Source organism: Girardinichthys multiradiatus, chromosome X (assembly GCF_021462225.1).
Source record: "Girardinichthys multiradiatus isolate DD_20200921_A chromosome X, DD_fGirMul_XY1, whole genome shotgun sequence".
In the NCBI taxonomy this organism is placed as follows: Eukaryota; Metazoa; Chordata; class Actinopteri; order Cyprinodontiformes; family Goodeidae; genus Girardinichthys; species Girardinichthys multiradiatus.
This window is the reverse complement of record NC_061817.1, coordinates 13,273,907-13,300,780: the sequence shown is the minus strand read 5'-3', so window position 1 is coordinate 13,300,780 and position 26,874 is coordinate 13,273,907. Positions and strand designations below refer to the sequence as shown.

General features: G+C 39.4%; 1 protein-coding gene across 1 annotated transcript in view; it reads right to left on the bottom strand.

Moving 5' to 3' along the window:
* Positions 1 to 26,874, bottom strand: part of LOC124862636 (myosin-10-like) — a 92,443-nt gene that overhangs the window by 40,392 nt on the left and 25,177 nt on the right. The window contains exon 4 of the mRNA XM_047356682.1: positions 1,500 to 1,527. Coding sequence (XP_047212638.1) covers positions 1,500 to 1,527 — 28 coding nt within the window. The remainder of the gene's footprint in view (positions 1 to 1,499; positions 1,528 to 26,874) is intronic.

Genomic DNA, 26,874 nt, shown 5'->3' with positions numbered 1-26,874 from the left:
CAGAAATGACTGCTTCCATGCGGCGTGGCATGGAGGCAATCAGCCTGTGGCACTGCTGAGGTCTTATGGAGGCCCAGGATGCTTCGATAGCGGCCTTTAGCTCATCCAGAGTGTTGGGTCTTGAGTCTCTCAACGTTCTCTTCACAATATCCCACAGATTCTCTATGGGGTTCAGGTCAGGAGAGTTGGCAGGCCAATTGAGCACAGTGATACCATGGTCAGTAAACCATTTACCAGTGGTTTTGGCACTGTGAGCAGGTGCCAGGTCGTGCTGAAAAATGAAATCTTCATCTCCATAAAGCTTTTCAGCAGATAGAAGCATGAAGTGCTCCAAAATCTCCTGATAGCTAGCTGCATTGACCCTGCCCTTGATAAAACACAGTGGACCAACACCAGCAGCTGACACGGCACCCCAGACCATCACTGACTGTGGGTACTTGACACTGGACTTCTGGCATTTTGGCATTTCCTTCTCCCCAGTCTTCCTCCAGACTCTGGCACCTTGATTTCCGAATGACATGCAGAATTTGCTTTCATCCGAAAAAAGTACTTTTGACCACAACAGTCCAGTGCTGCTTCTCTGTAGCCCAGGTCAGGCGCTTCTGCCGCTGTTTCTGGTTCAAAAGTGGCTTGACCTGGGGAATGCGGCACCTGTAGCCCATTTCCTGCACACGCCTGTGCACGGTGGCTCTGGATGTTTCTACTCCAGACTCAGTCCACTGCTTCCGCAGGTCCCCCAAGGTCTGGAATCGGCCCTTCTCCACAATCTTCCTCAGGGTCCGGTCACCTCTTCTCGTTGTGCAGCGTTTTCTGCCACACTTTTCCCTTCCCACAGACTTCCCACTGAGGTGCCTTGATACAGCACTCTGGGAACAGCCTATTCGTTCAGAAATTTCTTTCTGTGTCTTACCCTCTTGCTTGAGGGTGTCAATAGTGGCCTTCTGGACAGCAGTCAGGTCGGCAGTCTTACCCATGATTGGGGTTTTGAGTGATGAACCAGGCTGGGAGTTTTAAAGGCCTCAGGAATCTTGTGCAGGTGTTTAGAGTTAACTCATTGATTCAGATGATTAGGTTCATAGCTCGTTTAGAGACCCTTTTAATGATATGCTAATTTTGTGAGATAGGAATTTTGGGTTTTCATGAGCTGTATGCCAAAATCATCCGTATTAAGACAATAAAAGACCTGAAATATTTCAGTTAGTGTGCAATGAATCTAAAATATATGAATGTTAAATTTTCATCATGACATTATGGAAAATAATGAACTTTATCACAATATGCTAATATTTTGAGAAGGACCTGTATAAGCAGTTCAAGAGCATGAACTGAGGCCAGTAAGTAAGGCTATTAGGTGATATATAATCTCTATTTGTTAAACCTTTCATTTGCCAGCCCACTGAGCAGCTCTAGAACAAGAACCACTTAGGGTACATATTAACCATCTGTTCTTAGACACGACCTCAGGAATAGAGCAAAGAAAAGAAGAGAGAAGTACTCACGTGCAAAGGATTGATTGGTCCTCTCGATCTGTTTACAGAAAAAGGAAAACCAAATTGTTTTACTAACATAGTGGTGAGACAGCAGATAAAACTGTAAAGGTTAACCAGGCCTGGTTTTTATTCTTCCTAAATGATCCATAATAGTTATTACTGACATAGAGTTCTAACATGCTGCTTCAAAGTCACACTAACTGAGTGTGTTGACAGTTTTATAGCCATCCCACACAATAGACCTCATTCCAAGTCCAGATGACAGGTTTAGTGTTTCCCACTGAAATGGGTAACCTCTCAACTGTCAAAGGCCTCCTGTGCACTACAGTAAACATTAAAAACAACATTTAACAAGAACAAGACATGCTAATTACATACAACATACTTTCAACATTTTTCACATTGTTACAATCAGAGCACACACTGATTAAGAAGTGAAGAAGTAGTTCTTCACGTGGGTACAAATTGCAAATGGAATCTGGGAACTTGGTAGATTTTTATTTTGGATGTTGGATAACACTTCCAGGTGTATGCTGATATAGAGAAAATATATCTTTTATAGTGCTGAATTTCTTCTGCATGATGTATTGGCAATTAAAATAGCCAAAAATAGAGTGAATAACGCTCAACTTTTAGGCATTTTATTTAATCAGATAAATCTCACAATTTAATTTGTTTCAACAAACAGATTAAAATTTTTTATTCATTGTTTTCATCCAAATCTACTTCAGTGCCATCAGGGGAAATGCTTCTTTTTTAATTACATTTATGTTTTGCACAACTACTTTGCAAAACCAGGAGAAAATCACTCAGGATCGCTAAAAACGTTAAGTTATTCAACTAAAAGCTAGAAAATGGCTCAATTTGTTTCAGCTACTGTCTTGAGCTCCTGATTATTTCATTTTTAATTATCTGTTTTGGGCCCCTGAAGAATCTCAATTCTAGATACCTGCTGTTGATTACTGCCTGTGCTGTCTGCGAAACCCCAGCAAGTAGAACAGGCATGATTTCTGCAGCGGATTTTTAAAATTCACAGCTTATTATCAATGTTCACTACTTGCAAAACCATATTAGAGGCACTGGACAGTATCTTGGTAATCCAACAAATCTTAGTTTTCAGTCAGTTTCTACCACTTATTCCATAGTGGGTCACTGGGGAGCTGGTGCCTATCTCCAGCAGTCTATGGGTGAGAGGCAGGGTACACCCTGGACAGGTCGCCAGTCCATTGCAGGGCAACACACAAACAACCACACACACACTCATTCACACACCTAAGGGCATTTTAGAGAGACCAATTAACCTAACAGGCATGTCTTTGGACTGTGGGAGGAAGCCGGAGTACCTGGTGAGAACCCACACATGCACGGGGAGAACATGCAAACTCCATGAAGAAAGACCCCAGGATGGGAATTGAACCCAGGACCTTCTTGCTGCAAGGCAACAGTGCTACCAACTGCGCCACTGTGCAGCCATCTTAGTTTTCTATAACAGTAAATGTTTTTCACCAAGACACAAAGCAAAGGAAAAATGTTATGAAGTAAGACAACAACTGTTTTCCAAGTTTTGTCTGCAAAAGATATAAATGTGTTATAAGCTAAATCAGCGAGTCATATCAAAGCAGAGAGTAAACATGCTAATATTAGCCTAGCATTTCACAAACAGTTCCGCATGGAAACCTTTTCAACAACAGCAAGATGTGAGCTTATCAAAACAATTTAGCTATATGTTTTGTCAAATATATGTTCAGAAACAAATAAAGCCATGCACATTTTTAATTACATTTTGTCAGAAATTATAGTAGCTTACTAATTAAAATGCCTCTCCGCCCACACACACACACACACACACACTGGAGCATCATATTAAGGCTTACATTCATTTAGGACAAAACATTAATTCACTTTCCCAACCACTCGAAGCGTTTTACACAAGAGCCAAATGCACCCACTGACAGTCACAGACACGGAAACATTCACACACCAACACACAAATCAGTATACAACATGGGGTTAAGTGTCTTGTCTTGGGGCACATCTACATGTGGAAGCTGAAACCCACAACCTTCAGATTGCAACACACAAAACCCCATCAGGAAAACAGTGATGTAGCAGTTTGCTACACAATAAAACTGAGAGATGCTCAGTTTGTATCAGCACCAACACGTAATGGGTTCCTCCTTTGCCCATGTTGCTTCTGCTTAGAGATTACAAAACTAATAATTGCAAACATGTTCCCATATATATGGTTTGAGTAAAAAAAAAATTTATTAATTGAAATAAAAGGAAGAATTTCATATTAACTATGCCTTCTATGACTGAGACCCAAGGTAAGACATAAAAACTAATTAATCTATAGCTTCTTGTATCTAGTCTATGCACCGTGTAAGAAAATCCTAAAGAATTTCTTAGTAATATATACAGAATAAATACCTTTCTGATAAAACATTAGAGTATTAAAGCACCTTTACAGACAGTAAAGGGGGGTTCAGCTATAAAACTCCTATCGAATAAACGCCTGTCTGTGAGCCTTACAAAGAAGTGAGTGGTTTACCAGAACTGGCAGCTCCACGGACATTTTCCTCACACCTTACTTATGTCGGTCAGTTGACACAGGTGGCTCATACAGATTGAAGGGGCTATCTTTCCCAGAAACATCACCTTTTCTTCATGCACTGAAGAGTAAACCTCTGTTAAGCTCGTAACAAGTAAAACTGACTGACTGTGTAGATGTGCAGATTATTATTTGATTTAAAAAGCTTCCATATACACTGAAAGCCTGTTTTTCACAGGGGATGTAAATGTAAACCAGACAAGTTGAAACATCTGCAAAAATACTAAGAATCAAATATGCAAGCTTGTGTTTTGAATGATAAATGAGCTGTTTATTTAAAGATGTGTCTCTTGATAATGAGTCAAAGCTTGATTACTTTTCCTGTTCTTATTTCATAGCTCTCCATAGACCTGATTGTTATCATATGTACTAAAGGCAGGTTTTTCACAAAGGCACAACTCCCACTGGAAAACTACATGGAGAACTGTGAAACCCACCATGAATATCAGAACCAAACACACATTCGCTACACAGCTTCTGAGCATCATCAGCTAAGAATTACATGATTGAACAGAAGAGGCATTTAATGAGTGACCTCATTCTGTGACACTAACACATGCTTCTAATCTTCAAATGATGAGGAAAAAATTTATTCTTGTGTGTGTATATAAAAGATTTAACACCGGTTTTTACAATAAAACTCACAATGTACTGTTAATGGAAAGAAAAGAGCAAGAAAAAATCCTCACATACTCACTTCAGACTAAATTAATCTACTACCTATTAACCAATGATATTTCTGATGCCCTCACACTTTTTTATTTGACTTTGAGATATTATCAAGTCTCCTTAGTTTGTTCCTTGATTGGCAACCAAACTTTAATTCAACCTTCAATCCAGCATCCCCATCTTGACATTTAGCTCTATGGTCGGCCAGAATGAAGATCCTCACCTTCCACAGGTAAAATCTAGTTTTATAAAATGCCTCCTCTGATTCTGCAGAAAACAGTTGGAGCTGAGGCGTACCCTAAAAAATCCCTAAATGGCTGCAAGAACAACATTTTTACTAAATTCTCCTTTTTACCTTTGAGAGCCAAGTTTGGTAATTAACTCAAAGTCAAACATATAGTCTTTGCATGTGCGTCCATTGGTCAACTATATACATTTATCATAAAAACAATTAATTGTTGTTATTAGATGTTTGTTGTGTGCATCATGCATAATGTTCAGTCACTTTGCAAAGTGTTTGTACAACTTAAACATTTTTATATTTTGCCATATTTCAAAAACAAATCCTAAAGTAGAATCTAACATAGGAGATTAACACAACATAATGTATAATTGTGACATGGAAGGAAAAGTGTGCATTGTTTTAAAAATCTTTTTTTATATAAAAATCATAAAAGACTGGTGAGTTTTGTACTTAGCCCCAAAAGAGTTAAAACTTTTTAAAACCACAGTAGATCTACCAGCTTTTCACATCTAGAGACTGAACTCTTTTCGTTATGATCAGCTCAAGCTCAGTCAGATTGGATAGGGAGTATCTGTAAAAATACATTTTCAAGTCTAGTCAGATTTTTGATAGAATTTAGATCAGGGCTTTGACTAGGCCATTGTAACATAAAAAGTTACTATTCCATTGTAGCTCTGGCTGTATGTTTAGCATTGTCCTGATGAAAGATGAACCTCCATCCCAGTCCGGTTTTCTTCCAGGATTGCCCCGTGTTTAGCTCCATCTATTTTACCATATATTCTGACCCGTTTTCCTGTACCTGCAGAAGAAAACATCCCCTCAGCATAATGCTGCTACCACCTTCTTTCACTATAGGGATGGTGTTGTCAGGGTAATGATCATTGTTAGTTTTCTGCCACACAAAGCATTTTACATGCATGTTAAAAAGTTTAGTTTTGGTTTTATCTGACCAGCCTTCTTCCACGTAGTTGCTACATGGCTTGTAGCAAACTGCAAACTTCTTATGGTTTTCTTTCAACCATGACATTGTTCTTGCCATTCTTCCATAAAGGCCAGAATCTCAAAAGCCATGTACCACATGCCATTCACCTCACAATTATGATCTACTTTGTATTGGTTTGTCATATAAAATCCTAGTGAAATAGATCAGAGTTTTTAGTTGAAATGTGACACTGTGGAAATAGCTTAAGGGATTTGATTAATTCTGCAAGCCACTGTACACAAACTCCTGAATCCAGTTGACCCAGGGTGCCCTGCTGGCTAGGCTCGAGTGAACCAATAAAACGGAACATGCTCTTCTCTTCCAGTAGCTTATTATCGCCTCACTAAATCTTCTCTCCTTTTGTTATTCACCTTTCCCTCAGTTGCTCTCATTTCCCTTTTTTGTCCCATGAATGGTGCAAAGACAGATTACTCCCAAAACTACAACCCTGAATGATAAGATTAGAAACATGCTCTTTCTCAGCTACAGATGGTTTTAATTTGAGCACTATTATTGCTTTTAGTTGCTTTCATAATTTCCTCTGCAACTCACAGCCAATTATTCAGGGAGTGAAAAGATACTGATCAACTTTAAAAACAAAGTTCCTTATACGAAACTGCTGCAGTGACATGTCAAGGCCTAATGTTTTAGTTCATTTCAGGTATTAGGCAGTTACAGAAACAATGTTTTCAGCTCAGCAGTAGCCATTTCCAGATATATACAGTGGAACATAGGTGGTTGTAGATGATAAAGCACAGGCTAAACTATAATAAAGCTTGTACTTCTTAAACTACATTGGAAGCCATGTAAAGCTCCGTATCTCATGGACACATGCATAAATATTTTTTTTTAGCATTTTTTGTGGTATTTTTTGCTATATAAAGTTCCCTATGACAATTAATCAAACCCTCATTCTTGAAATTTCAGAGTAGTCCCGGTACCCCAACCTCCTCTCCACAAAACTCCAGATCATTTCCATTACCCTCCTTATGAACTATAACCTTGTACAGCCTTAGAACCCATTTGGTGACTTTATATCTTTCAAGCTATCAAACTCCACAGTGGAATACTTACCTCCACCTTTCTCCATCCCACAGAGGTCCTGTTCCTAGCAAATATGACTACTTTCAAGACTACTTTTCAAGAGGCTAACTAACGTTTTGTTTGCTCATGGGTTTTATTTTCCTTCTTACAGCCACTCACCACTATAATTTGGAAGAAAGTTCTAAGGAAGGAAAACAAAATAAAATATTTGGTAATAAGTCATGTTAATTATACATGATTTGTTTTAAATGTACTAATGTTCTTAATTTGTTGCTAAATACTGTGACTTTAGATGGGTTGATCTTGAATTTTCCAGCAGCCACAGTTCATAGATCCAGAAGTGAAAAGAAAACATCTCATTCAAACTTTGACTAAGAAAGCCTTGAAGACTCCTAACCACCGCCATAAAAACTTTCCCTACATATCCAGCTGAAACCAGATCATAATCAGCAAAAACATTTTATGTATTTATGGGAACATAAGTTATATAATGACCATTTCAAATTAACTCAAGTATTGGCTAAAAAGCACCAGAGACCACAATAAAAGATGTTTTACAAAGCCACAGCTTAGCAAATTATTTGCAACCAAATTACCCAACCTTTGACAAGGGCCGCAATATTAAAGTTTATCATCCTTTAGCCAATTAAGCAGCCAAACCAGAGATTCCACAAACCCAGGAGGTTTTAAAGGAGCTAAGCTGAGATCCTTCATCAAGGATGACGTCCCGCTAAAGGCCTGTTTGTTTACCGTCTCCACCTTTTCACCAATCCTTGATCCAGATCTCCTTTCCATTACAAACATATCGTGCTTCTGGTAACATATCATCCAACGCTGAAATCTCAGGGTATCTAGCTGGCCTCTTAGTAAGCGCTAAGGGAAACAGAGCTAGTTAGTTGCAGATGGGTAATGGCTGCTATGGAATTGTATCCTCAAATAGTCACGATATTGTCATTTACACATTGTCCATGAGAAAAAGCATGATATGTCAATAATTGCCCCATCATGCTGTGGGGATGCTTTTCTTCAGCTGGGGCATAGAGGTCGGGCACAGTTGATGGGAAGATGGCTGCAGATAAACGATTAACCTCTTAGTAGTTAAAATAGCCGTAAGCATACAACACACAGTGGAATAGTTTTGTTCATATTCATGTGGTAGAATGACCCAGTAAAAGTCCAGACTTAAAGTCAGTTGAGAATCTGTGGAAACACTTGACTTTTTTTCCATCGAATCTGACTGAGCTTCAGCTATTTTGCAAAGAAGAATGGGCAAAAGTTTCAGGTTGTGCAACACTGGTGGATTTTAAATATACCGAAAGACTGCAATTGCAGCAAAACATGATTCTCTATAGAGTATTGACCCAGAAAAGATTGCATACAAATGCACAGCAAACTTTTTAGATATTTATTTGTAACAAAAATGTTTGAAAACCATGCATAATTTGCCTTTCGCCTTACAACACAGAAAAAAGGAAATTCAATAGCTATTATATCCTCAAGTTTCCTTTTTCCAACACAAATATGTTCTTCACAAAACCAAATTAAATGCTATTTCATGCTAAGCTGCATACAGCTATAAAAATTTTTTTTTTTTTTTTGGGATCCTGGCAGATGTATGTGCTCCAGTTTTTCCACATCGAAGCTCAAACTCTTTGCACAGTTTGCTTCATAAAAGAAGTCATAAAACATAGCAGCACACAGTGAAAATCAAGCGTCATGGAAACCTCTTTACACGCAGGGATAATCCTGAACAGAAGCCAGTAGTTAGTCTTACATCTATTACATGTTGTTAGAGTTACCTAAACATTTACATGGATGCACACTTTAATGCACACATAACTCCCCAATCACAGTAGAATATGACGACTGTTTTAGCACAAAGGTAATATAAAAATATCCCCAATTGCTCATAAAGGCTTAGAGCAGAGGTTGAACAGAGTCCAGAGCTACTTAAAACCAGATGACTAAAGCAAGTGTGAGTGTGTTCAGGTTCGTGTGTATGGATGTGTGTGAGACAGAGCTCATTCACATTCCCAGACATTAGAAGTAGGGACCTGGGAAGTGTCATGGTCTGTGGAGATCTGCAGAGTATAAATGTCACATTAAGCCTGAACAACTGTGATAACATCCATCCTGTTTGCAGTGAATAAGTAAATACATAATTTTGCACACATTGTTTAATAATGGAATCAAAGAACAAATTTATTTTTGAAAAAAGGTATACTTCAGGGCTACAGCACGGAAGAGACAATGACATCAATTTCAAAATCTACACAGCCTCCTTTATTGTGATCACACAAAATGTTTTAACAGCTTTCTTTAAGGTCTGACCTGCTGATTTATAAGGCCCAATTTACACAGGATTGAGACCCCCTTATTGTCTCTAGGATCTCCATTATTGTTTGAACCCTGCTGGAATGCTGCAAATGTGGAACATGGAATTTTAGTGTAAAGGCACCACTGCTCTATTACGTCCCACCTAGATTTTTCCACTATTCTGACTGTCCTACTATAAACGCTAATCCCATTGATATTTGAACTTTTCTTACAAATCTGTGGAATTTCCCAGTAAACTAATTGGCTGCAGGAGGAGATACTCATGACATCCCTGAGCGTGCTCTCCTAAGCAATATTTATGATCTGGCACACTGATCTGTGCACATGTCCCAGTGAGTGCAGTCAGAGGGTATCATGCACACAAAATCCAAATCAGTCATATTGAGGTTCTGAAGCCTGAAGTTTTTTATACATTGCACTGCCATTATTACAACTATAATAGATAATAATCAGTCAGTCTGCGCAATTTGGAGATGTGCGCAATTTGGAGATGTGCGCAATTCTTCATAGCTAATGGCTATATTACACAGGAAGCACAACGCCTACTGACTTTTCTGTGCTTGACGTCTGATCATGGCACTGTATTTATTGGTGGGGACTGTTCATTTTAACAATTGAGTCAGATCTTTGAGGTTGCAGCCATAGCTGTGACCGGATGCAATACGTGCAGCAGCTGTGCCTCCAAGGGTTACATTAAAATACTTGGAGCCGTGTCAGACTAATGCGGGGGTCATGTTGTAGCCTTGGCATTAGGCCAGGATGGCCACTCCTCCATTAAATTATCTGATGACTAGTGTGCACATGCCACATGTTAAGGATAAACTGACACTGGTGCTACCAGGCTCCTCTATGCAGCACGCAAGACCCTGATATGTTTCCATCTCAAAAATAAACAAGCACAAACCCGCCACAGTAGTTTTTTTCAGGGAGCTCTCACACTCTTTTACTCATAATAGGGATCGCACTGTTCTCTTTCTGCACCCCAACATACTTCTCCAACACTAAACAGACCATCAATGCTCAAGCTGATTTTTATTGTCGTGGTCTCTGGCTAGTGTGAAGGAGGACATAAGAGAGTAGTCAATCATATATTAAATATAGAGATTAGCTTTGTGGAAGAAAAGATAGATATGCTCTAACTGTGCAGGACTGAAAACTTTAAAATCTTAATAAGTTAGTTTTCATACTGTCCCTTAGGTTCCTGAAATAGTATCAAATCGGTGTCAAAGAGCAAATCCTCAAGTCATTTCCAATTTTGAGCTAATCCAAACTTTATGTCGTATGTCGTATGTCGTATGAAATCTTAAACAATGAGACATTTAGCCAGCATTTGGTGAAAATAAAGTATTAATGCAATGCAAAATTTAAGTTACATATATCAGATATCCAATTTTAATTAATACATATACTTCAGAACAGGGAAGCAGAAGAAAACTAGGGAAATAAATAAAATTAATGAAAAAACAAGCAGTATTTAAAGTATTCTGGCTCAGCTTGTGCTTCACATCTTTCCACCCAGTGTATGTTCATTTACAGTCACTGAGCAACTAAATAACTCATTTGCAATGGCGGTAAGGCTGTTGAATCAGCTGTCAATTAGGCATTCACACGGCAGGGGAACAGAAGGGCAGAGGGCCCCACAGAGGTGAGTGGATGTATACGTTTCAGTGTGTGAGTGATTGCTGGAATTTGGACGGACCGGATTTAACTCATTCCCAGCACAGGGACCTCTTTGGTATGAAACAGGAGTTGTTTTCTGCAAGTCAGTGGTGCAAAAAATCTCAGTAAATGGAAATGCAGGAAGGTTTTATGGTTCTTTGTTTGTATTTTGAGTGCTTTATATTTAACAGTTATGTTTCTGCAAATCGGCGACAAAACATTTGAAGTAACAATGTGAGGTAGGGTGGCGAAACTTTTCATACGTCAGCAAATTACCAAATGGAGAGACAGCAGTAAATTCCACTGACATTCGCAGGATGCTCCCTCATGGAAGTGAATGCTTCTTAAGAGAGTGTGGACAAAGACAGTGGGGGTGTGGTGGGAAGGGGATCCAATAACAGAGCGAAAAGAGAAAAATAGAGATATCAGAGAGGAACAGCTCAGACAACCACAGCTCAATAACACCACAAAGGGAAAAAAGGGATTAAAATAAGATTGTCTATTAACAGATATGGTCAGCTTAACAGCTGACTGTTTGCAAATAAATCTGTAGTGATATTTCAGTGATTTAGCTGCAGATTGTGATACCAGTCGGCAGCTGAGATCAGGGACATAAATAGACGCTCATAATGGGTGAAGGAATGTCTCCACCCTCGAGGAAATGACAGCAGAGTGTAAGGAAAAACCTGGGAGAGTGTGTGAGAGGTGCAGGATGACGGATTTAAGGATGAAGTTTAGTGGAGAGGGGAAAACATAAAGAAGTGCAGATAAGGGTTAGATTCTGAGCTGCAACGATCGAAAATAAATGGCAACCAAAACCAAAAAGACAAGGAAGAAAGCGAAAACTACAATTCCAATGGATAAATGAACAGACAAAATGGCAAAGACAGAGTCATTGAGCAGCTCCTGTGATCAAAGAAGATAGAAAGTTAGCTTTGAGGACTGTGACTGTGTTCACCTATATGTAGCCAAGCTATTGGGAAGCAGCCCCTGCAAAGTGAAAAAAAAAAAATACTATAAATGGTCACGTTGGTTGCCTCACGCTGAAGAAGAATGCCTTTGAAATGGGTGTTTTAGCAAGACAGCATACATATCAGTAGGCGAGCAGCACTTTGGTTCCAGTGCGTTATTGGTTGCCTAGTCCAATCCATGAATCTTAATCCAACAGGTAACCTCTGGGATGACGTAAAACATACTGTTTCTGATGCAAAAAGATGAAATGCAGAGTAAATGTTGAACATAATCTTTTCATCCTGGCTGGAATACCCGTTTCCAGGTGCATGAAGATGGTCGACTCCATGCAAAACAGATGTGGAGCAGATCTCAGAAACAGTAGTTATACAACTTAATACTGCCATAAGGTTGTTTGGTGCTGGACCAAACATGCAGACAAGCACGGAGAAGGCAGAGTGAGTTGGAATCTTGATTTAATCAGAACGCCTACTTACAAAAAGACGCTGCTAGACAGGTCATCCAGGTTACACAGCACATGAGCAAATCAGGGTTCTGGAATCGGGATCTCAGGTGTAATCATAAACAAGGTCGACTTAGATGACTAAATTAGACTACGAGACCGCGTGGAAACAAGGACACAGACAGACTTAAATACAGACAAAGGTGGACACAAAACAATAGGGCTGGTAATCGGGAAAACCGGACACAGGTGTGGATCCGGCATGTGGGAAGGCAGAAGGGCAGGTGAACCTTATTAGGGAGGAACGAGAACATGAGGAGCCAGACAACAGTAAACAAACCCAAGGGACCAGAACACAAGGGAACATAACAGATCTAAGAATACAACTAAAAACCCAGTGAACAGAGCAAAACCTAAACTAACTAACAAATCTATAAGAAACTGAAAACACACCTGAAGCAAAGAATCACAAAATAACCATACACTGAAGTAAACAGAAAAACCCCTGACTGAATAAACGTAAAGAAATACCAAACCAAAACACATCGTGACAAATACTAGCTCAGTGATTCCCTTTAAAACTCATTCTTTAAGAATCTCTTCAGTTTATACTTTAAATGTCTGTGAGTTTGTAAACGAGAATGAAGTCACTGCTATATTTTAACCTAAGATTATTTTTTTCTCATTTATTATAATTGCAAATAATTCTTTAGGCTTTGCTTTGGAATCGTGTATAGTGCTCCTAATCTGTTTCTGTGTAGAAATAAAAACTATTATAAGCATTTTTAGCTTTAATCACTTTTTTTAAATACTCTATAATGGCATGGACCCTCCCTGATCTAAGATGGTGTTAGTCTCGACCACCTGCAAAGATGTTCTTAATTTTGCAACAAGTTCACTGTGATATGACATCTTTCCACTACAAGTAAGAGAATTATTGCTGATAATAAATTTAAAGAACCGATCTTCAAAAACTCTGAACAACGGTTTAAGCAGCACTTTGGAGTAGAGCCACACACCAACACCCTCCTGATACCCAAGCAGCAGCAGAACTGCCTCAGAAGTCATTGCAACACCTTCAGTAGCAGCAATGTCTGAGCACTAGCTTTTGGATGGATGGACCAACGGATGGACATTACTTTTAGCTATGAGAGACTCTGTTGTCTTCTTCTTCCATATTTTCAAACTGTGAAAACCCTTATATCAAGCTCAATACCTTTCCAAATGTTTCCAGACTGCATGGAAATTCTGAATGTTGAAAATAAGGAATCAACTAACAGACGATATGCTCTTCATTATTTCAAATAATCCTAAATAGCAGATAGCATGTGAAGTTTAATGATATTTTGCCCTTATATGATGCAAAGAATTTCTTTGGTAGCAAATTATCCATTAGCCAATAAAAGAAGAACAGCTATATTTTAAAAGAAAATATAGAGAAATATAATCAAGGGGTTTCTGAGGAATTGATAGATTATTTAAGAAAATAATTGTCTTTTTGTCCCTTTGTATTTAAAGGTAGGTTTGCTGTTTTCTTCAGATAATACAGTAAAGCTCTAAATTATTAGATTTAGGTTATCTTAGTAATCTTTTAATTCAACCAATATGTTTATTTCTGACTGGAAGTAATATTAATGTTTAGGAGTGGCCCAACCAGAGTCCCAGTATGAATCTGATGGAGAATCTATGGAGGCAGATAAGGATGATGGCAAAGAGGCCTTCTAACCTCAAAAGAAGTTCATCACCAACGTTAAATTGTCAAAATACCAGTGGAAAAATCAAGAAAGTACGTCAGTTTTTATTATGAAGGTTATAAATAATATTTGACAAGCATACTTTTGGACTCAAGTTACATTTAAGTGTTGTTGTTCATACTTTCAGTTGCTAGTTGTTGCTACAGGTGAAAAGGTTAGTCTGAAGGCCTGCCAATTTCCTTTTTACACAAGATCTTTAGTACAAAATAAACTTGAAATTCAGTACAGACTCAAAAGCTTTAGCTGAGAGAAGAAAAACAAACTAAACACAGATGAAAATGTGACAATGGCTTTGAAATTTCTCTGAAGGAAAATGTCATTTAGAAGATTAAGCAAAACATTGTAGAAAGCTATTGCACATATGGTAGGTAAAATATTTCCCATGTTATATTGATTTACTTTAGTCAGTGTCCTGTCAGCTTGGCTTTGACTTCTAAGACTTATGTTATGCTGAGCTTTACTCTACAGAGAGAATTCAGATGGGCTTTTGGAGTCTTTCTTTTCTTTTCAAGTCCCACAAAACACATTTTTCAAATGCTTCTCATGCAGGGGTGAAATGAGAATAATCTGGAAGGAAAAAAGGGGGGACATAGCAGACTGTGGGAAAGAGAATGATGTAGTGGACAACCACACCTGGGGTGCAGGATAGATGAGATAAACATCACTGGGCTTAGTTTGTGTCTACAGCTCTGAAAATATGTTCCAACCATATTAACAATGACGTAATGACACAAACATTTATGTCATAGCACTTAAATAGATATTCATTAAACTTAAAATTAGACTGAATAGTTGTGGCTCCTACATATTGTGAAGGTTGACTGGCAATACAGACAAAAGCAGAAATCTAAAAACATTAATATTGAAATGCAATATGGAGACCAGAGAGGCATGGCCACACTCACACATAATCTACTTTTTTTGGTTCAGTAAGCAAAGTGGTGCATTCCCACAAATTACCGGCAGTGTCCAAATAGCAGCAAAACATTCAACAGTGGTCTCAGTTCACACAATAGAAGGGGAGGGTGGAGTCCATTCCATGTTGTTGACATGCCCTGTCGTTATCCACAGCATAATCTATGAAATTTGGCAAACACAGGTTTATGTCTGGCTTTTACGTGAGTCACATGAATTAGAATTTCAGAGTTAAAAGAACTAAAATAAATTTGTAAATTGTAACGCATGTATCAACACCTTCTAGAGGAATCGTTTCTCAGTAACTTATTTTGCCTGAAGTACAGGTCCTTCTCAAAATATTAGCATATTGTGATAAAGTTCATTATTTTCCATAATGTCATGATGAAAATTTAACATTCATATATTTTAGATTCATTGCACACTAACTGAAATATTTCAGGTCTTTTATTGTCTTAATACGGATGATTGTGGCATACAGCTCATGAAAACCCAAAATTCCTATCTCACAAAATTAGCATATTTCATCCAACCAATAAAAGAAAAGTGTTTTTAATACAAAAAACGTCAACCTTCTAATAATCATGTACAGTTATGCACTCAATACTTGGTCGGGAATCCTTTTGCAGAAATGACTGCTTCAATGCGGCGTGGCATGGAGGCAATCAGCCTGTGGCACTGAGGTCTTATGGAGGCCCAGGATGCTTCGATAGCGGGCCTTTAGCTCATCCAGAGTGTTGGGTCTTGAGTCTCTCAACGTTCTCTTCCCAATATCCCACAGATTCTCTATGGGGTTCAGGTCAGGAGAGTTGGCAGGCCAATTGAGCACAGTGATACCATGGTCAGTAAACCATTTACCAGTGGTTTTGGCACTGTGAGCAGGTGCCAGGTCGTGCTGAAGGACCTGTATTTCTGTAGGAATTTTGGCCCACTTTCTTTACAACATTGTTTCAGTTCATTTAGGTTTTCAGGCATTTGTTTCTACACAGCTCTTAAGGACTGACAGAATTTCAATTAGGACTTGGCTAGGTCAATATAGCATCTAGATCCTTTCCTCTTCTTATCCATTCTGTTGTGGATTTGCTGCTGTGATTAAAGTTCCTGTTTTGTTGTATGACCCAATGGTAGCCAGTTTTCAGCTGTTGGACAGATGGCCTCAATTATAACAAGGGGTAGACGATGTAAAAAAAAAGGGGGAGAGAGGTGTTTACGCTAAAACTGTTTTGTATGGTTTTTTTCAAATAAGGTGCTGTAGATTATGTGTGAACGTCTCTAATTGTCTCTAATTTGCTCTCATCTCTCTAAATGACATTATTCCAGACGTCCTGTGGTTTATTCAAATCCAACCTTGCTAACATAAGTCTTGATATCTGATTCGTTTTTGTAGAGATGAGAAATTATTTTTGCAACCCTTCCAAACAAGCCATACTTTTTTAGATTTTAATGAATTGTCTTACCAGGAACATCACAGATAACTTTTCTAAATGTCTCCTGTTGACATACTTCAATACATCCAACTACTGCTTCTTGTCACTGTCAGAAAGGATTATCTGTTTATTGTACTATTATAAAAACACAGTACATTTTATTACTCTGTAAAAGCCAATGTTTTCTGCTGAATACAATAAAGACAACTGATGTCTTAAGTAGCAGCTTAAGGACAGACCTTTCTATGTGCACAGCTTTGTTTATGTTGCCGAGCAGAGCCTACAGAGGGAGTCAAATTAGCCTCATGCTGCTGGGTGTTGCCTTTAGCCCAATGTAAGGAGAGAGATCGCTGCTGTAGGAGATACACTGGTGCGGTAGAAGCTATTTGGCAATGTAATCGATTGCAGATGGCAGCCGTCCGATGGCTTGTTTGGTGGGTTTTTGTGATGGCTAGGCCTGCCATAATCCAAAAGGATGAGGCAGTTTTCCTGTGTTAGAAAGTGAGCATGGATGTCATTCTGGCAAATCCAATATCACGCTGTTAATCTTTGAAGCCTGGCAGGAAGTGCAGTCACAGGGAGTCAACAGTGTCATGGCTCCGTCTGATAAAACTGATTGATGAATCTTTTTTTTTTTTTTCTTTTGTATACATTTTATATGTTATTGTTTTTTGTTTTTTTTACCGTGTCCTGTCCAGCAGAGTATCGCTCAGAATTGTTGTCTGAGTGCCCAACAGATTTACTTTCACAAGCGGAGCATCACAGCTAATGCTTTAAAGCTCTGCTTGATATTTATAAAAGAAACTTTATTATAAACTTCTTTGGGAATATTTCAACTGTTATGGACACGGAGACTGAAATGAAAAGGAAAAAAGAAGCTCAAAAAAGAGAGAGATGGGGAAAAACGGGAGAAAAGGAGGATGAAGAGAATACAAGATTACACCCTGCTTGCTTATACACCTGCAGCTGTTTTTTTATTTTTTGGTTTTTTTATACAAAATAGTACACGGTAATTCTCAATGTAAAATGTACTTAGTGAGAGGTGCAGCCCAATATAGAACATCTGTGTATCTGTCAACACCTGAAGCTTAACACCTGCTTTTGTATACAAGGTTTCTCCACAAAAATATGCAAATGGTAAATGGAGTGAATTTATATAGCACCTTTCCAGTCATACAGACTGCTCAAAGCGCTTTACACTCACTAACACTCACATGCAGATCGGTAGGCAACTTGAGGTTAAGTGCCTTGCCCAGGGGCACATCGACATACTGAAGGAGGAAGCTGGAATCAAACCCACAACCTTCCGATTGCAAGACAACTACTCTTCCTACTGAGCCACAGTCACCTCTGAGTGTGAGGACCCACAGGCCTGCCCCATGGTCCCTGGACAGACACTGAGGAGATCCGAGCCACAGACATCTAAAGGCCCCCCAAAGCATAAGAACCCCAGGAGAACCACCGCCGGGACTACCGCAACCCCCCCAGAGAAGAGCAGTGGAGAGTCCCAGGGGAACCACCCAGCAGCGACAATGCAGAAGCCCCAGGGAGCCGCAGCGACGAGCCCACAGGCCCTGAATGATTGATGAATCTATGTGGCAAAAGGTTAGACAACTAGTTTATATGACTTATCCAGGTCAAACTGGGTTAGATAAAGTGTAACATGTGGAGATAAAAAAAACTGTTTCTACAAACCTGAAGCAATGACTCACAACCCGGTCCTTTGCAGTGAGATTGCTGTTTTCTGAGGCTTCAGTAGGATGTAAATTATGGGTGTCAGAAAGAGGGCAGTGAAAGCATAAGACAGGTAATCCTATCTGTTGAAGCTTCAGGCATATACGCGTTACTCATGATAAAACTATCTGAGGACAAATGCAGTACAGAACATAGCCCCCTTTTTAAATCATGTCCTCACAGCTTTGCTCTTTCAAACACAAAACTTATGCATTTAAGGTGACTAAGAGCAATACGGTGTTGACTGTATATGTAAAAACTCATGCAAAAGTAGACAGACATAACCTGTAATCTAACATCTGAGCTAATCTGGATAATTCACTTGTTTGTTGTTCACTTGTTTGATTTTGAAAAATACTTTAAATGTTGTAATAAGGTTGTTTTTACACTGTTGCTCTCTAACTAAACCTTTGTGCAGAACTGCTGCTTTTCTGCTGGGAATGTATTAGATGACTTCTGAAAGGGTTGGCCTTGAATTTATTTAGGGATGTTGGAGTAAAGGGGAATGAAGACAAATGCATGTCACACTTTTGAGCATTTTATTTGTAAACTTGTAAAGTATATTCTACATCTTATGTTGTGTTGCTCTGTCACATAAAAAAAAAAAAAAAAACACAAGAATTTTCAAGGGGTATGGATATTTTTGCAAGCTGATGTGGTTGATGCCCAATAATCCTAGAAGAAGAAAATCAATTGTATACTATCTGAAGCCCTTAGCTGCCTGATATAAAATATGCATCTGCTCATGTGCTTGGTTTAAGTTTTTTCTTGCATGATTCTTTGAGTGATGATATACTTTAGGTTCATCGGTAAAGGTATGTTGTTTGGATACTTTTCCATTCCTGTGGGAGATTTATCCTGGATGCAAAAGTACAAACACTACAGGAAAAAGTCCCAAACACACACCTGTCTTGTCACTCACACCCTGGGTGTGCCCTTCACCAGCCCTCCTCTGCAGCACATACTGCTCCAACAAAAGGCCCCGTTTCCCAGGAAAGAACTCTGGAGTTCCCTGTCTGCATCCATGCTCGCAGCACCATGATCCCAGCCCCCTTCAGACTGCACAAAGCGCCCATTGTAAGGCACAATACTGGCCGCCCCCTTTGCCTTTCCCCTGTACCCTCTTCTTTCTTCCCCAAAAACTCTTTCACTTTCTGCATCCTGTTGTTCTTGCCCCAATCCCCTAAATCACAGCCTTTTGGGTTTTAGCCTCATATTATTTCAATCCTTAACTTAGCATTTGTTATTTTGTACTGCAAATCCAGTTGATATCTGAGAATATCCTGTGTTTTTATCGTTTTCAGATCTGTGCTACACTTTCTTTCTGAAAATTCTTATAAAGACAAAACTTTTAACATTCCGTATCTATGTCCATCTTCTATTGCATTTCTAAACAATTTTCTGCTTCTTTGCTCTTTTATCTACCCACATTTCTGCTCTGCTGAATAGATATTACTGGGCGAGCTGTGGCACATGATGCTAGACATAGAAAATGACAGAATACACCTTATTCTCCAACTATTTATTAATATTTGAGAAACAGAGTTTAATGCAGGTTGTTGGAAATCTTACTGAATGAAAGACATAATTACAGTTCCTTTATTATGGTTGCCTAATATTCAAGTCTTTTGGGGTACAGGTCCTTCTCAAAATATTAGCATATTGTGATAAAGTTCATTATTTTCCATAATGTCATGATGAAAATTTAACATTCATATATTTTAGATTCATTGCACACTAACTGAAATATTTCAGGTCTTTTATTGCCTTAATACAGATGATTTTGGCATACAGCTCATGAAAACCCAAAATTCCTATCTCTCAAAATTAGCATATTTCATCCGACCAATAAAAGAAAAGTGTTTTTAATACAAAAAACGTCAACCTTCAAATAATCATGTACAGTTATGCACTCAATACTTGGTCGGGAATCCTTTGGCAGAAATGACTGCTTCAATGCGGCGTGGCATGGAGGCAATCAGCCTGTGGCACTGCTGAGGTCTTATGGAGGCCCAGGATGCTTCGATAGCAGCCTTTAGCTCATCCAGAGTGTTGGGTCTTGAGTCTCTCAACGTTCTCTTCACAATATCCCACAGATTCTCTATGGGGTTCAGGTCAGGAGAGTTGGCAGGCCAATTGAGCACAGTGATACCATGGTCAGTAAACCATTTACCAGTGGTTTTGGCACTGTGAGCAGGTGCCAGGTCGTGCTGAAAAATGAAATCTTCATCTCCATAAAGCTTTTCAGCAGATGGAAGCATGAAGTGCTCCAAAATCTCCTGATAGCTAGCTGCATTGACCCTGCCCTTGATAAAACACAGTGGACCAACACCAGCAGCTGACACGGCACCCCAGACCATCACTGACTGTGGGTACTTGACACTGGACTTCTGGCATTTTGGCATTTCCTTCTCCCCAGTCTTCCTCCAGACTCTGGCACCTTGATTTCCGAATGACATGCAGAATTTGCTTTCATCCGAAAAAAGTACTTTGGACCACTGAGCAACAGTCCAGTGCTGCTTCTCTGTAGCCCAGGTCAGGCACTTCTGCCGCTGTTTCTGATTCAAAAGAGGCTTGACCTGGGGAATGCGGCTCCTGTAGCCCATTTCCTGCACACGCCTGTGCACGGTGGCTCTGGATGTTTCTACTCCAGACTCAGTCCACTGCTTCCGCAAGTCCCCCAAGGTCTGGAATCGGCCCTTCTCCACAATCTTCCTCAGGGTCCGGTCACCTCTTCTCGTTGTGCAGCGTTTTCTGCCACACTTTTTCCTTCCCACAGACTTCCCACTGAGGTGCCTTGATACAGCACTCTGGGAACAGCCTATTCGTTCAGAAATTTCATTCTGTGTCTTACCCTCTTGCTTGAGGGTGTCAATAGTGGCCTTCTGGACAGCAGTCAGGTCTGCAGTCTTACCCATGATTGGGGTTTTGAGTGATGAACCAGGCTGGGAGTTTTAAAGGCCTCAGGAATCTTTTGCAGGTGTTTAGAGTTAACTCGTTGATTCAGATGATTAGGTTCATAGCTCGTTTAGAGACCCTTTTAATGATATGCTAATTTTGTGAGATAGGAATTTTGGGTTTTCATGAGCTGTATGCCAAAATCATCCGTATTAAGACAATAAAAGACCTGAAATATTTCAGTTAGTGTGCAATGAATCTAAAATATATGAATGTTAAATTTTCATCATTACATTATGGAAAATAATGAACTTTATCACAATATGCTAATATTTTGAGAAGGACCTGTATGTGTTTACAAACTTTGCAAATCTAGAGATGGAACTTTTTCCTCATTCTTCCTCAGTAAATAGCTCAATCTCAATGACATTCAATGCTGAGTGTCTGTGAACATCAATTTCTTCACAGATTTCTAACTAGAATAAGTTCTGAACTTTGACTGGACAAATTGCACATGAGAAGACTTTGATCTAAATTCTTGTATTTCAAACTGTGGTACACGGACCGTGTGTGGTACTTGGGCTGCCTTTATAGGTACACAGACAAAATGCTGGTATTCACTTAGTAAATACAAATGAACTGGCTATTTATGAAGTGTTTTATTCACCTCTGAAGTCAAAACTTGGATTTAGCAATGACTGTAAACCGACGACGCTGATGTTCCAGTATCAAGTTCAAGATAATGGCATTTTTTAAATGATCTGCTCAACAACTAGGTTAACATCTACTAGCAAACCATTGGCAGTATCTTTCTCAGCAATTTGTCCTTTTGAGCACTGTAACACCCTGTTCAATCAACAAGGATATTTAATGAGATACAAATCATCAAAACTGCATAAAAACTACTTTTTACTGTGTCTATCACTAAGTTTAATACAAAGGACAGTCATATTGGACTTTGAGGTCAGGGTTGGTGGGAATCTGCTGACTTTCCCACATGGGAACACACTTTCAGGGACCTTTATGTTATTCTTTCAACTATAAACCTAAACTTAAATACATGATTATATTGTATCATTCAACCAATTAAACATTGCCAAATGATAAAATGTTGTTTTATTTTTATGAAATGACCAAACAATCTATCTATCTCTGTCTAATGATGTATAACTAAAAAACTATATATGAATGAGAGATGGAATAACTCATATGAATAGCAGATCACAGCACAAACTGGTGAGGCCACAGTGGTGGTCAATGTTTTTAGCAAGAAAATTGTCTTTAACAACAACTTTCATAAAATTTTGTTATAAATATGCTTATCCATTAAAAATAAAAATCCCCAAATACACAGAAATTCAGCTCCCTCGCTCTCTTCATTCAGTCGTTTCCAAACATGTTCTGCCTGTTGTCCCATCTGTGTTGCTCGAAATTACAGGACTTCATAACGTTCCAAGAGGTTCAAACCAGTCATATGCTTCAGGGACCAAGATACAGCCATAAATTCAGCTATGAAATAAAAAACATATTCAAGAAACTAAAATGTATCTTGCACCCGGTGTAGGTGTATGTGTATGTGTTCATTAATCAAACAGCAAAACATTCAACATATCAATGTCTTGTTACATAACCCAGTCAATGAATGTTTTTCCTTTGATCATTTTACCATAAACTAATGACTAGGTCTGCTGAGGCCTTACATAGCACCAGTAAATACAGAGAGAAGTAAAAAATGGATAAAACTGAACAGACATAAGTAAAAGCATGCAGACACAATTTATTTTAGCTGACAAGCTGAAAGGTGAAATTAAGGTGGAAATCTCAAGTTAAACAGTCAAAAAGAGAGGGCTAACCATGGCAACCCTGGCTATAACCTGACATGGAGCCATGATAGGAAGGCGGACATTCCTCCAAATTCTTCCCTTGTGTTTCCCAATTCAAGAATAAAGAAAAGTGAGACAAAGAAGACTGAGCTGCAGCAGAGCTGTGGTTTGTAGTTTTCATGTTTGGTGAAAGGCAGCTAAAACGTCTGGCAGGATGTGGGGAGTTTTCTCTCTATTTATTCCAAGCCAGAACTTTCTGGCTGAAAGAAGGGTAAAAAAAAAAAGAAGAAGAAAACTTATTTAAATTAAACATGTATTCAAAATAGTTCAAAGAAGAATGCAAGTGTAACAGCAGGAGATTGCAAAAACATTTTTAAGGCTTCAAATCATTATAGGACAGCATCAGATTAGGACAGTGTCCATATTCACATACAAAGCACCTTGTTGCAAACAGCTAAATTCCAGTCCCTCACAGAGAGGCATTGTTATTTTGGTCTAACCCAGAGATACACACTGAGGTATCCATGGTGGCCATGGTACCCCCTCCAACTGGAATCCAGCTGAGGCTGATGGGCAGCTCAGTCAGCTATGTCAACTTTGACAATGACTCAGCCTGCAGAATTTAGCACAGCGCAGTACGGAGAGCTGGGGCAGCGGTGACCTCATTCCACAGGCGGCTTTGCCCGTTATAAACGGTCCGAAAGAATGAGCCGGGAATTAGAGGTCAGGGAAAAGAATTGTGGCACAGCAGACATGTTCCATATTTTCCGAACAAACATGGGTCACTGTCCTGCATCTGTCAGGTCCTAATTTTGTGATCATGCTTAAATGATTTTCCACACTTTATCACAACAATGTGAAAGTTGACATTGACTCTCTTCCCTGTGGATGTTTTTACTGAGATAAGAAGACCAACTATTAGATTGCTACAACAGGGAGCTAGGCTTCAAGGAGTCCTTATTATTTTCCTCCATTACCACTTTGACTTTTAGCAGTTTTGGAAAACACAGCACGTCAATCCATGCAACCTCTGAGACGTTTTGTTGAATTTACAAAGGGACAAAGACTTCAGCAGAGTCCAGGAAGGCTAAATGTATTAGAGGAAAGTTGCTCTGTTTCATCCTTTTGAGCGTCCAGTCTCTGTCTGTCATGGAACATGCTGGATTTATAAATGTTTTGCTGTCTTTTGGAAATCTCTGAGTTAAGGTAGGAGTCTACAGTCTTTTGATTAGCAGTGGTATAGGCTGTAATGCTTTAAAAGCTGGCTGAGTGGTCTGAAACAGTTTGTGCCTCTCAAGCTCTGGTGGTTGAGGAAGGGGAATCCATGTCAAAAAGGTAAGAAGAATCTTTTTTTTTTAATGTATATATATAATTCAGAGCCCAGCAACTTTGGGTCCGGTGTGATTCCTCGATTTGGTGTGTATTTTTGCCACCCTGGTCATTCTAAAGACAAAAGGAAGTGTCTTCACCCTCAAACCTTACATTTGGTGTTGGAAGGAAAGTGTGACACTGATGTCAACACAAAAGCCATAAGAAGAAATTATGGGTTCAAAGCAGCAGGCAAAGGTCCTCAAGTTTGTGGAAGCAGTGCCAGAGGAGGATGTGAAGCAGCACGGGGCTACAGGTCGGCCTGCTGTGGCCATGCTGCCCAGTGAGGAGACAAGACAACAGCTTCAGTGGACACAACTCCATTGATGCTATGCTGCAAAAATGTCTTCAGTTTCTCAGTGACTTCACTGACAGATGAGAAAAAGAGACGGTTAAGCATGACAAGAGATGGCGGTATACAACCCTATTTTTATGGATGCATCATGATATTTTTATTATTGAGAACATCTCGTTCCAACAGACAGGGAAGCCGAGTCTTAATTTTCTTACAGTGCACTGTGAAGCATTTCCCTCAACAATATAGGTCCTTCTCAAAATATTAGCATATTGTGATAAAGTTCATTATTTTCCATAATGTAATGATGAAAATTTAACATTCATATATTTTAGATTCATTGCAAACTAACTGAAATATTTCAGGTCTTTTATTGTCTTAATACGGATGATTTTGGCATACAGCTCATGAAAACCCAAAATTCCTATCTCACAAAATTAGCATATCATTAAAAGGGTCTCTAAACGAGCTATGAATCTAATCATCTAAATCAACGAGTTAACTCTAAACACCTGCAAAAGATTCCTGAGGCCTTTAAAACTCCCAGCCTGGTTCATCACTCAAAACCCCAATCATGGGTAAGACTGCCGACCTGACTGCTGTCCAGAAGGCCACTATTGACACCCTCAAGCAAGAGGGTAAGACACAGAATGAAATTTCTGAACGAATAGGCTGTTCCCAGAGTGCTGTATCAAGGCACCTCAGTGGGAAGTCTGTGGGAAGGAAAAAGTGTGGCAGAAAATGCTGCACAACGAGAAGAGGTGACCGGAACCTGAGGAAGATTGTGGAGAAGGGCCGATTCCAGACCTTGGGGGACCTGCGGAAGCAGTGGACTGAGTCTGGAGTAGAAACATCCAGAGCCACCGTGCACAGGCGTGTGCAGGAAATGGGCTACAGGTGCCGCATTCTCCAGGTCAAGCCACTTTTGAACCAGAAACAGCGGCAGAAGCGCCTGACCTGGGCTACAGAGAAGCAGCACTGGACTGTTGCTTAGTGGTCCAAAGTACTTTTTTCAGATGAAAGCAAATTCTGCATGTCATTCGGAAATCAAGGTGCCAGAGTCTGGAGGAAGACTGGGGAGAAGGAAATGCCAAAATGCCAGAAGTCCAGTGTCAAGTACCCACAGTCAGTGATGGTCTGGGGTGCCGTGTCAGCTGCTGGTGTTGGTCCACTGTGTTTTATCAAGGGCAGGGTCAATGCAGCTAGCTATCAGGAGATTTTGGAGCACTTCATGCTTCCATCTGCTGAAAAGCTTTATGGAGATGAAGATTTCATTTTTCAGCACGACCTGGCACCTGCTCACAGTGCCAAAACCACTGGTAAATGGTTTACTGACCATGGTATCACTGTGCTCAATTGGCCTGCCAACTCTCCTGACCTGAACCCCATAGAGAATCTGTGGGATATTGTGAAGAGAACGTTGAGAGACTCAAGACCCAACACTCTGGATGAGCTAAAGGCCGCTATCGAAGCATCCTGGGCCTCCATAAGACCTCAGCAGTGCCACAGGCTGATTGCCTCCATGCCACGCCGCATGGAAGCAATCGTTTCTGCCAAAGGATTCCCGACCAAGTATTGAGTGCATAACTGTACATGATTATTTGAAGGTTGTCGTTTTTTGTATTAAAAACACTTTTCTTTTATTGGTCGGATGAAATATGCTAATTTTGTGAGATAGGAATTTTGGATTTTCATGAGCTGTATGCCAAAATCATCCGTATTAAGACAATAAAAGACCTGAAATATTTCAGTTAGTGTGCAATGAATCTAAAATATATGAATGTTAAATTTTCATCATTACATTATGGAAAATAATTAACTTTATCACAATATGCTAATATTTTGAGAAGGACCTGTATTCAGAGTCCAATTTATGAGGCAAATGGGAAATAAATCGTGGGTGAGCACTGAGGCAAACAGTTGGGAGGAGACTCATAGTTGTGCAAAAATAAATCACAATCTGTACTTGTCCTATCCAGTAAGACTCTACACACGCAGTCACAACCCTCCATTCTGTTTTATGTGCCAAATTCAAACTGGCACATCAACCCATTGTTAGAGGAAATTTATTATTTGGCACGTGGTATATACTACATGTATATAGTAAAATGCTGTACAATATTCCTACATGCTGCTGTATGAAAAACTATATATTTCAACAATGGGTCAGTTACAAGAACCCTTTAGCACAGGGGTGGTTTAACATGGTA